At 36.5% G+C, this 12,707-nt stretch overlaps 1 protein-coding gene across 2 annotated transcripts; it reads right to left on the reverse strand.

Moving 5' to 3' along the window:
- Positions 1-281: 281 nt before the first annotated feature.
- Positions 282-8,070, reverse strand: LOC127627655 (uncharacterized). Of its 2 annotated transcripts, none has more exons than XM_052104126.1 (5): positions 7,857-8,070; positions 5,308-5,637; positions 4,995-5,171; positions 2,332-2,432; positions 282-1,065 (listed from the first exon to the last, which is right to left on the reverse strand). In XM_052104126.1, exons 1-5 carry the CDS (start codon positions 7,912-7,914, stop codon positions 997-999), a joined length of 735 nt encoding a protein of 244 aa, XP_051960086.1. In that variant the 5' UTR covers positions 7,915-8,070; the 3' UTR covers positions 282-996. The 2 variants fall into 2 exon arrangements, with proteins under 2 accessions (XP_051960086.1, XP_051960085.1); XM_052104125.1 differs by having other exon boundaries at positions 5,308-5,643.
- Between the last annotated feature and the right edge of the window lie 4,637 nt (positions 8,071-12,707).

Below are 12,707 nucleotides of genomic sequence, written 5' to 3' on the forward strand. Positions count from 1 at the left end.
ACAGCAGTACACAACAAGTGCATCATTTTACATCGAAAGAAACAAACCACTCTGCAGTTTCCCTTTCCTGTCATTGACCTGTCAATACCACCAGAGTTTCCACCCAGAAACAAATAAATACCTCCACACCTTACTCTGTCTCACAATGCGATGACAAAGGTCTCACAGTCAACTGTATTGCTAGACTTTTATTGCAAATGTCAAATGTGACCACAGGATATGAAAGTGTGAAACTACAGAATCAAGCCTTAGAATGATTTTTATACAAAGGTATTTTTATAAAAGTTTATTAAAAATTTGACATTAAAAATACAATTAAGATTCTGGACACTTTTTGGTTGTCAATTAGTGGAACATGTTCATTGTTAATGTGATGTACTACACCTCCACTAAAAATCACCTTGGGGCCAGTTGGTTAAAAGTCATTGCAATAATGGTGCAGTAAAGTGTAGTTCTGTGAAAAGCTCTAGCATAATTATTTTGCAAATGTCATTTTATTTTATGTTGTTATTTCTTAATTTAATGCAATTATATTCATTGGAATGTGGCTCAAGCATCCAAATACATTTTTGTGGTCACCAAAACAATGTTTGACACAGAATTACTGGTCTATTACACTTTAGACAGAGTTCCTTTGACATATAATACATATCTGATCAAATCTCTGTGAGCATGCACGTTTCCAAGCAGCTTATGGTTGGATATTAATTGGAAACATCATGTTCAGGCATTTGATTTTTTCATAAAGTTTCAACAAACTTGTAACACACAGAAAACAACCAACCCAACCACATGCATTTTTGTTTCAAAGCACAACTGTGCTGCAACAAAAAGATTAAAAACTGATAATCAAGTGCAACTCAAGAGCTCAAAGGGTTTCCAATTAATCTGTTCACTGTTACAGCATTTGATATTTAAACATTCTCTCAGCTGCCAGATACAAACATAAGAAAATATAAAATCCAATGAATAGATGAATAGAAGCTTGTCTTTTTTCTATTCTGGTTGACTTTGGTCTTCATCCCTCTGTACATCAAAGTAAGACCAATAAAGAGGGACGTGATACTGTAATGAGAGAGAGAGAGAGAGAGAGAGAGAGAGAGAGAGAGAGAGAGAGAGAGAGAGAGAGAGAGAGAGAGCTTGAATCATACTGTCAGTGTCTGAATTATGGATTTAATAATAGAATAGTTTAATCAGAATGTAAAGAGATGTCACATTAAAGAGCAGAGAGAAACAGAGGAACACACACAACCACATCAATGACATTAGAATCTCTCTGCATGCTTTCAGAGAACTCATGGTGGAACTGCAAATGTTGCTCAGAGATTGTGCATTATGATGTCATAATGTAAGAACCTAAGCACATCATGATGATCGCTGTGTTCTATACCGAAACAATCAGTCATAAATAGGTTTTGGTCTATATATTTTTGCATTTGAGAAAAAAACACCTGTCAGTGTTAAAAATATACTTTGAATGAAATAATTGCAAAAGATGACTTTTGTCATAACAGAGCTTCCACTGAAATGCAATACACTTTCTATACATGGCATACCCAAATGACTACCATATTTGCCAAAATGTGTCAAATATAACCTGAGCACATTGCATGGAATACTGTATCCCACAATTGTGCTTGAGTTGACCTTTTTGTTTACACAAAATTGGGTTAAAATGGATGATAGTTTAAAAAGCAGATGGAACTCACTGAATTGAACATGCAACATAGAAAGGACATAGATTCTGGTGGGATGATAGTCTAGACCCTACCCAATAATCAAAAGAAGCGAGTACAACCCCCATTATTTATACCATGATCAGTGGAAACATGGGTAAATGCTTCACAGCTGGGGCATGGATTCTGGTGGGGTGGGAGGGGGGGGTGTAACCCACCGAATAATCAAAACAAGCAAGTACAACCCCCCATTATTTATACCATGATGAGTGGAAATGTGGTTAAATGCTTCACGCTGCAATTCCAGTAATGTTTAAGCCAAATCTACAGCCTTGCAACATAGTGAGGTTATGTAACAACAATCAACGTAGCATACTACTTTTTGAAAGGTTTAGTGTTGTTTACTGCATATCTGTACTGTATTATATAAAAATAGTACGCAGTATACAAGTATTCCATTTCAAACAACGTCTGATTTCGGAATTGCATACTACCATAATACTCATACCAATACAGTTTACAGAAATATTAAGAGTGGTATGGTAGTATACGATTTTGATTTGCCATGGAACTTTATGATATGCATTTGGAACTTTCTGATCATGTGACCTGCATAGGTTGTGTCCAGCTGGTGTTTATAAAAGATCTTACTTACCCATTGGATAGATCCTTGGGAGGAGTTTGTGCTAAGCCTCTCCTCCATGTTTGCATGCTCCTCCCCCTCACATTGAGGTATCTGCTGAATGTCCATTTGTTCTGTGAGGAGATGGAGACATGGGGATTTAGGGGTACATGTGTTTATGTTCATAAGGAATATCTATGCTAATAACCAGGGTCCTTTTTAATAAAGGTGTTAAAACTTTTATAAGAGGTCATATCATGAGGAATCAATTTGCATAGATATTATGAGATTTAAAAAAACTGTATTATTCAGAACTCAAAACTTCCTCCCCAGTCCAAAAGCATTTATTGAAAACTAGCTTCATGAACTTCCATAACGCTTTGCTGTCAAACAGATGAATACACCTTGAAACCAGCATACCGTGTCTTAGTCTAGTGGACTGAAGAACAATTTCTTGTTTCAAAGGGGGTGTTTCTTAAAATCACAGCAGCAACAAATGGCCCATTTAATTCTCAAATCTGGTTTTAATAATGAATAAATCATGAATAACATAATGTTATATTCAAAATGTTAAAAATGCCATCCACTCACTTTCCTGCAACAATAAAAACATGCAGCTTTGAAATATCTATTCTTTCATGGGTGATACTTTTTTTAAAATGTGGTGGGGACACTTTGGAGGGCGGTGGGTGTCGCGAAGTGGCTAAACTCATGAATATGAATTATTTATTAGGTTATGCGCATACAATGTCATTTTTAGAATAATTTTTGTAAGATAAGTTTTGACAGTTTTGATAAAAAGACTAATTCAAGCGCTCCAATAAATATGTCACATAATTACATTGATCCTGAACTAAAGCTGCGTTCACACTGCAAGTGGACAAAGTCCACAATTTGTTGCTGCATGTCGCCAGTGGCTGGCAGTTAGGTTGCTAGTGGTGTGTATGAAGAGTCTAAACAGCACTGTTTCTTTACAATTAATATTATTATTAAAATATTAGGATCACATGAGCTCTACCATCTTCACTCATATTGGCTGTCACTCCCGAAAGGCGCTCTTCATTTACATAAAGTTAAACATTTCTCAACTTTGTCGCATTACTGGACACGACCACATCCGGTCGCCAACAGTCGGCAATTGCTCGTGTTGCCGGAAGTCGCCAGCTCTCAGAGTTGAGGTCGTTTTGTCGCTGCGTTTCGCTGGCTTAACAATGTCATTACTTGGATTTGTTAGTAAGTGGCTAAATGGATTGGTGGTGGCATAGTGGGCTAAACCACTAAACTGTTAATCATAAGGTTGCTGGTTCAATCCCCACAGCCACCACCATTGTGTCCTTGAGCAAGGCACTTATATAGAGGTTGCTCCGGGGGGATTGTCCCTGTAATAAGGGCTCTGTAAGTCGCTTTGGATAAAAGCATCTACCAAATGCATAAATGTAAATATAAAGCACATAAAAAACAGTTATGTGCTTTAGCCCACTACGCCACCACCACTCCATTATCTGTGCATCTCAGTGCTGGAGATGTTTCTTCTGCATTAGACACTTACCTGACAAAAGCTATTTATTTAAAGGTGGAGGAGACAAAATTGGAAAAGGCAAAAAGTTATAGGGGCACATCCCACCCGCAAATAACACCAAAGTATTCTTTGAATTGAGCCACAAGATCAGTGTGTGATATTTAATTCTTGTATTGGTCACACGCCTTTTCGTCACACGAATTTGCAGGTTAGAGTTCACCAAACTTGAACTTTTGTACACAGCGGAAAGCAAATGTTTTTGCATGAGTTTGCGTTTCCAGTCTCCAGGGTTCGGATGCGTTTGAATGGGTGTAAATGGAGCACAAAGTGTAGCGTGCCTGAGGGTTTAGGAGTTTAGAAAGGGAAGAAAATGGTCACAAACAAACTCAAAATAACTGTTTTTGGCACAGATGGACTTCAGGGGAATTCGTTTTATCATAAATTATATGTATGACCCCTTTAAAATGTTTTAAATCAAATGGATATAAATCTCCTGTAACAGTTTGACTGATGGTTGCTAGCACTGTCATCTTTGCTGCATATGTATTTCCTGTACGAGGGGCCACAGTTACAGTATCTGACAAGCTTAGACATGAAAGACCGCTCACACAGCAAGTCTGTAACATAGGAAACAGTATTTTTCATATTTCATGCACTTGCGTCATACACTGAAAGTCAGCTCAAGTTTGTTTGTTTAATAGTGTCAGGATTGTTCCTGTGTTTAATAGTGTGCAATGATTTGGTCACCTGGAAAAATGTGCAAAATTTGCAATCCGTCCTTTAAAGAAAGAAATAGTCTGACTGTGATACCGATGTCAATATTAAACTATACTACTGTATGTTTTATAAGAGTGAGCACAAAAGACCTGATGAAATGAATGATGGTGAGCTATGGGTCATTAAAAAGGGAATGGAACAGAAGACAGGTGTCTCGAGAGGGGTTCTTTCTAAGTTCTTTTAACATTTGTGAAGTGCATAAGTGGTACGAAAGGCCTACTAATCCTTAATCAGCATTTGACTTTACTGATAAAACAGAACTATTACGCATAAAGCAATGCAGGCTTATATTATGTTCAGCACACACACATTGACACACAGAATGTGATTTGTGCATTATATGCAAGCAGTTTGGGATTTCCCTTGGCATGAATAAGGCCATCAAGATGTTCAAGTGTACCTGCATTTTTGCAGGAGTTCCTCTTCTTGCAGAAGATGAAGGCCAAGCAGAAGGTCAGTAAGCCGATGGCAGTGACCAGGGACAAAGGCAGGATCAGATTTGAGGTTGTGATTGAGGATGTATCAGAACTTCTTGTCACAGCAGTTCTAGTTGTTTGAGAAGTATAACTAAGTTTTTCTGTAAATCAGCAGATGAATTAGACAACAAATAGAAATGTTCTTGATAACTTTAACAATGGTGGTTTTCAAGAATGAGTCTTATAGCAGTATTACTTTTAGAATGTGTTGAATAGGAAAGAGTAGAAGACTCTTACCTTTAGTAGTTGCATTGCCTGAGTTGCATTTTTCAGTGACTGTTAGGACTGTTTTATTTCCCATCACCTCAAGCAGGTATGGTATGTCTTTAATCACTTTACAAACATAATTTCCTGTGTCATTTTTAGTTATGTTTGTGAGGTTTAGTGTAGAACAGCTCTGCTCTTGGAGGTGCTGCTTTCCAGCTGAAATGGTTTTCTCATTCTTAAGCCAACTAACTTTCAATGGACGGCTGATGTTAATCCAGCAGCATTTGATTTGAGCAGAAGTTCCCTCATATACAGTAATGTTGGCGGGGCACTGTATCACAGATAACTGCTCCGTTGAACCTGTGGCTGAGCAACAAAAACACACATAAAGGCTTGAAGCCATTTTTATTTCCAGCATTTTAGTGTGTACAGTATGTTCAACTGAGAGTGCTTTGACGTCCCCACCCTTAAGCACCCCCATAGAACTGAGCCTTATGTCCAGTATGCCCAGTATAAAAAGTGTGTAACATGTTCTTGGATTCTTTCATTTAAAAGCCCAGAGCACCTTCATAACCCAGGTGTATTGAAATGATCACCAATAAATCATCTTAAACTTATAGTCAAATAAAAACTGTTACGAGAAAACAGGAAAGCCATTAAGATGCTAGTCTATTACTGTATGAAACTTAAATGTGTTATTTCCATGATCCTGTGTTTTGTGGACATTTTTAAATGTGATTAATATTTTGTCAAATTCGATTTGAAGGGAAAACGCCTCTTGATAACACAGAAATGTTGATTATAAAGGTGTGAATTTAAAACGATAGAGTCAACGGAGAGTTGAGGTTCTATAGATCGTATAGCAAGATTGTGGACAGGTTTTTAAGAATGAGGTCACGCACCATATAATCGTGCAACAGAAATGAACATGGAACCTGAGGTCCATCTCTTTCAACGCTCTTCGTTAACATTAACAACAACATTAAAGGAATATTCGTTAAAGCTCAATTAAAAAAAAGCATTTGTGGCATAATGTTGATTACCACAAAAAATTATTTTGACTTGTCCCTCCGTTTCTTAAAACGAAAGGCAGAAATCTGAGTTACAGTGAGGCACTTACAATGGAAGTGAATGGAACCAATCCATATAGTTTCAATATAGTCACAAGACATAATCAATATGCGTGTAAACATGCAACTTCGTTATAAATATTGTAATCTCCCAAAAACGAGGATTTAAACAATTTTACAGCTCAAAAAACGCTCTTTTAAAAGAATAATTAATGTAAGTGCTTTTATCAGATTTGAAGCTTCACATTTCTGCCTTTAAACCCTCCAAAAATGGACCCCATTTACTTCGATTGCAAATGCCTCATTGTAACCTAAATTTTTGCTGTTTTTTAAAGAAATGGAGGAAGTCCATTTTAATTATGCCACAATTGGTGCTTGAGGTTAACTTGTATTGAATCTGGAATATTGCTTTTACAATAAACCTAGGACTGCGTGAAGACATTTTCGTGAAGTAATACCAAATAATAAGATTTGGTTGTCGTATGGACTCCACTCTTGTCTGTACATTAGTTTGTCTTGGATATATAGTTATTCTGCATATTCAAGAATGTACAGGTCATAACAGTCGAGAGCTCCCCAGTTAACCAGATGAGAACCACTAGCCGCTTAAATTATAATTTATTTATTTTTATTTTGACTAATAATGACACAATGACCTTTATACTGGTTAAGTAATGTTTTACTGCAATTTAGGTAACACTTTACAATAGGGTTCTATATGATAACATTAGTTAACATGAACTAACAACAAACTAATAAATACTTTTACAGCATTTATTAATCTTGGTTAATGTAAATTTCAACATATAGAAATGCAATTTTAAAACCAAAAGTTGTATATGTTAAAATTAGTTAATGCACTATGAACTAACAGGAACTAACAATGAACAATTGTATTTTTATTAACTAAAATGAACAAAGATGAATAAATGCTGTAAAAAACATATTATTCATTGTTAGTTCATGATACCTAATGCATTAACTAACAGTAATGAATGGAACCTTATTGTGAAGTGCTATCGCAATTTATTTTAAAAGGTTTCTATAAATCTGCTTTCTGGTACAGAAATAGTTTTAAAATAGCTTTAAGTTGCTTAATTTGTAATGTTGTAAAACCTCCCATCAAAACACATAAGCATGTTTTTATACGTATTTATTAAACGTTTGTAACACATCAAGAGAGAGGTGAAAATTGGTCGAGCACAAAATTACATTAATTTTGATGATTAATGATTATTCTCTATGAAATCTACAATATATTTGAATATTCTATATAGAACATATATGATAGCAAAATGACAAAATAACATTCACAACATTCATGATACTCAGTTTTATTGACATCACTTCATGTCTGCACCAAAACAATACCAAAAAAAAATTAATAAAGATAAATAAATAAAGGAAGCCAGCATCCATCTAACACATTTTGAATTCTGTACTTTCTTGAATAATATCTTGGAAGTGTCTCTGCTGGATTTTCAGGCAGGTGTTCCATGTAGCACTTACCTCTAAGACACAAGTATGACACGAGGAGCCCACAGAAGAGTTTAGATGAGCCCTTCATTTCTGAACATCTGTTGGTAATCTGAACGGTGCTTTACTCCCATATCACAACCTTCCACACACACGAAACACTCGTACTCTAAGCCTTTAACAAACCCCCAAACAACTAATTCTGTCACAGTCAGGCCCTGACAAAACCACAACACTGATCTGTAACACTTTCCTCCACCCCCGTACATCAACAATACACACTTGCTCCCACAAAGCAACACAATCAAATGGTCAGATCCAAACCTGTACAAGACATATTCGTTTATTAGATATGAACTGGAATATATTTTATAAATTTAAGAATTCAGTGGTGGCCTTTGCTTTGTTACATTGCACACAAAACTGCAATCAAACAGTGATACAGGAAGTTACATCATAGACACGAACAGTACGCCCAATCACTCCATTTCCTGTCTGTGTCACAGAGCTGTAACGACACTGTTGCTCAGAACAGAAACTGTCCTTTCTTTATCGTCCAACACAGAAACGGTCCCTTTTTCATCGCCATGTGTTGAACCTCTCCCGTCTTCACTGTCCGGAATAACAACTGACTCATTTTCTTCATCGTGATTTTCTTCCTCCATCCCCTCAACAGTTTTGCATTTCTCTGTGTTTTCTCTCCTCTCCTCTCTTTCAGAAGCTCTCTCACCCTGTTCCACATCTTCAGCTTCATTCCTTTGTTTATTTCCTGATTCCAGATCTTCCTCTGGCTCATCTTCGGAAATGACTGCATGCTCAACTGCTTTACATGAAAACAATGAATACATAAAAAAAAAATTTCAAGTTAAAACTCTTAGTAATACTTTGGGCCCTATTTTTAGACTGCTAAATCTTGAAGCATGTAAAGTGTGTAACCTTTTCTGTTAAAATACTTTCTCCTATTCCAGCTTAATATGCAGATATAACTCTTAGTAAGCCATTCATTGGTTAATTTTCTCAAAAACTGTAACCACTGTTTCTCTGTGGCGCTATAAACATTTATTTTGTTTGTTTGGAGTGGCCCGTCCATCCCAACATAGCAACACTGAATCAACCAATGGTGTGAGTTGGGGTGGGACTATCTGTTCGATCAACAGAAGACGGGGCGTATTCAGAAAGTTTCCAGAAAGTAATTTTGTTGTAGTATTATTATTATTATTATTATTTTTTGTTATTCAGTTCGGTGGTGCCAGAGACTATTTAGCCTGAGACGGAGCACTTGTATTAAAATGAATAGGAACAATTGGTACACAAAATATGGCCAGCGTAGGAAGTCTTGCCTTACATGTAAAAGAGCAAATCACTTTTTAGATGCAGACATCACCTGTCAGTTAAGCCGAGAGCACGCATTAGCTAAACCTGCCTGAAAAATAGAATTTTTAGAGTCTGAGCTAAAGACACACAATGTATGATACTATTGTTATTGTTATTATAATATTACTTCTGATTTAAAATGTTATTTGATTGTAATCTTGACCGTTTTGGAGATTTCAGTCTATCCCCATTCAAGTACAACAAGCACAAGCTGAAGATGTCATAGATTTCCACAACAATGAGCTTATCATGTTGGCCGTGAAGTGCAATACAATGCCAAATCCTGAAACACAACGGCAAATCAGCAAACACAGTGACAAGTCAGTTGAAATGGGAAGGGTAGGTACCATAGTTTCTCACCTGATTGGCTGTGTGGATGCTATCTAGCCCTTTCGTCATGATTGGTTCAATGATTATTTTAAAATCCATGCCAAAAGCATGTCTAAAAAGTCCACAAACTGCACTAAAAAGTTTCTGTTGTCCAAGCATTCATTCAACTGACTTGCACGTTCTAACATAAAAAATACTGTTATTAAAAAAAAATTAAAAATCCAAATTATTTGGATTTACCATTGTGTTTTTAGACTTGTTTTGTTTTGCACTTCACAGCCACCGTAGCTTCTGTTGGCTAACTAGGTAGCATTAGCTAGCATTAGCTACTTCACAGCTAGATGCGTAACCATTGCTAGTTAAAACTGGATGTTGGAGTGATGAGTAGTTCATTATTTCCCTAATAAGTACACAGTGTAGAACTCTTGTCACATTTTAAAATTCTTTTTTTTGCTCAATCAAAGTCTGTAATGTGATTTATCCCAGAGTTGGTTTGATTCCAGGCTCAGAAGTCTGGGCGATTATTGTTTAACTCCAGGGGTGGAGCCAGGAGTTTTTCAAAAGGGAGGAAAAAAATCCAAATTCAGAAACAAAACAAGTTAGAAATCACAACGGCAAGACAGAAATCACAACAGCAGTTCAGTCGAAATGGAAAGGGTAGGTACCACAGCTTCTCACCTGATTGGCAGTGTGGATGAGACCTAGTCCTTTCCTGACTGGTTCTCTGCCCACTTGTGCAATTATTTAAAAATGTATTCCAAATGCTCAATTTCTGAAAACTGTGAGTGGTTTTTCACTCAGTTAAACAGTAATGGGACACTTTACAGAGAGCAAAAACAGCGAGCGGGAAAAGTTTTAGGTATGATATTCATTTATGGTGTGTAAGAGACCGTGTAAAAACTCCACAAACTAATATGCCAGTGTCCAAGCATTCATTCAATTGTCTTGCAGATTCTAACATAACAAACACTGTTAATAAAAAAGCATTTTCTCATTCTAAAGGTTAGACAACTGGCGTGATGGCTCACTTTATACATTTGAAGCAGCATGTCCAATTATGAATACAATGTTCAATTATTTTAGATTTAGCATAGTTTGTGGTCTTTAAGTTGGTTACACTAGATTAACCATGAGTCCATAGATGAACATTGTACAGACATGGCCAAAAATATTTGCAGTGACATAAATGTGTTTCGCAAATTGTTCTGCTTCAGTTGAATCAGAGTGATCAAATGCATTTTAAATAATTGCAAAAAGCTTCATTGGCCAAAAAAATGAACTTTATCACAAAAAACAAAATGTCACTGTTTTTTGGTCCTGTCACAAAATGACCAGCTAACATAATTTCACTAATCATTTCAGCAGCACCTGGGAAATTATGAACGAGTGCTAGTCAGGTGAAATCACTCTATCATTCTGATTGGATTATAAGAGCAGACTGATTGCTATAAAAGGAGGGAAGAAGTGCTTACAAAATTGTGTTCTTGTTAGCAATGGTTATTGCATCTGCACGCACAGTGAGGCGAAGACTTTTGGACAATGGCCTGGTTTCAAGAAGGGCAGCAAAGGAGCCACTTCTCTCCAAGAAAAACATCAAGAACAGACTGAAATTCTGCAGGAAGTACAAGGATTGGACAGCAGAAGACTGGTGCAAAGATATTTTCTCTGTTGAAGCCTCAGATGTTTGGGACATCTGAAGAAGAAAAGGTGAACGCTACCATGAGTCCTGTGTCATGCCAATTGTGAAGCATCCTGAGGCCATTCATGTGTGGGGTTGCTTTTCATCCAAGGGAGTGGGCTCTCTCACAATTCTGCCCAAAAACACTGCCATGAATAAAGAATGGTATCAAAACGTCCTGCAAGAGCAACTTCTCCCAACAATCCAGGAGCAATTTGGTGATGATCTGTGCATTTTCCAGCATGATGGAGCACCATGTAACAAGGCAAGAGTAATAATGAAGTGGCTCGGAGATCCACTTGCATACATTTTGTGTTTTTGCCAATAAAAGCCTTTTAAACTTTTAAAAACGCTTATCATTGTTTTCCAGTATACCATAGAAACATGTGAAAAAATAATCTACAAATACTGAAGCAGCAAACTTCACAAAATACAAAATTTAAGTCACTTCCAATACTTTTGGCCACGGCTGTACATAAAGCTAACTTTTTCCAGCTGTTTTTACTCTGTGTTATAAAGTTTCCTCTTACTGTTTTCCAGAGAGAGAGAAAACACTCCAAATTATTTAGTTTTTCAGTCAGTGACCTTTTGGCATTGATTTTTGATAGCTATAGTAGCCTACTGACCCTTTCCGTTTCAACTGAATTGCAGTTATATTTTCTGAATTGCTCTTTTGTCTTTGGATTTGCCGTTGTGTTTTTAGATTTGCTGTTTTGTTTTGCACTTCACAGCCACCGTATTATATGTGTAAATGCGGACATTCAAATTCACTAGACGAGATAGCTGTTCCACTAGGTTCGTGAGCTCATCATTTACCATCGTTTCCATGGAGACCATGCCACTCAACCTAAGTTGAATGTCAGCTACAGGGATAGGGGTAGATCAGGAACTCAACACAGGAAAAGTAAAATTTTTCAAATTAAACATATAATTTAATATGACCAAATAACAACCTGATTAAATTAAGTTACATAAATCGACCATTATTTTTAAAGTTATTTTGGTAGAAATAGATCCTCCATGTAAAAATTATACATTACCCATTTTTAGCATGGCTAGACTATACAGTATGTAATCCTTATGGCTATTTGTAAAGCCATATTAAACTTGACAACTTGGTCAAAATTTTCTGTTCTTAAGCTAAACATTCTGTCCCCCAAACTTCTGAAATCATTGCTACACCCTGGATGTGTTAAACAGTTACCTGGTTTTGAATTTGAGATTATTCTGTCATCTCTGTTGAGGTAAAAGAATGCCACCAGCAGAGTGAGGAAGGGCAAACATCTGAAAATATAAATCATTACAACCTCCGACAAATTACCTGTGGAAAAAATAACATGATAAGAACAGATAAAGAACTTTCACAATAACAAAACTTACTCCATGGGGCTTGTGGGATATGTAGTTTGGATTGTGGCACATTTCTAAATGCTTGTTTGAGAGAGTTGGATGGAATACAAAACTACAGAGAGAAAACCCCTGAAGTACTAAACCCAAAAACA

The sequence above is a fragment of the Xyrauchen texanus genome, chromosome 34 (assembly GCF_025860055.1).
Source record: "Xyrauchen texanus isolate HMW12.3.18 chromosome 34, RBS_HiC_50CHRs, whole genome shotgun sequence".
Lineage (NCBI taxonomy): Eukaryota > Metazoa > Chordata > Actinopteri > Cypriniformes > Catostomidae > Xyrauchen > Xyrauchen texanus.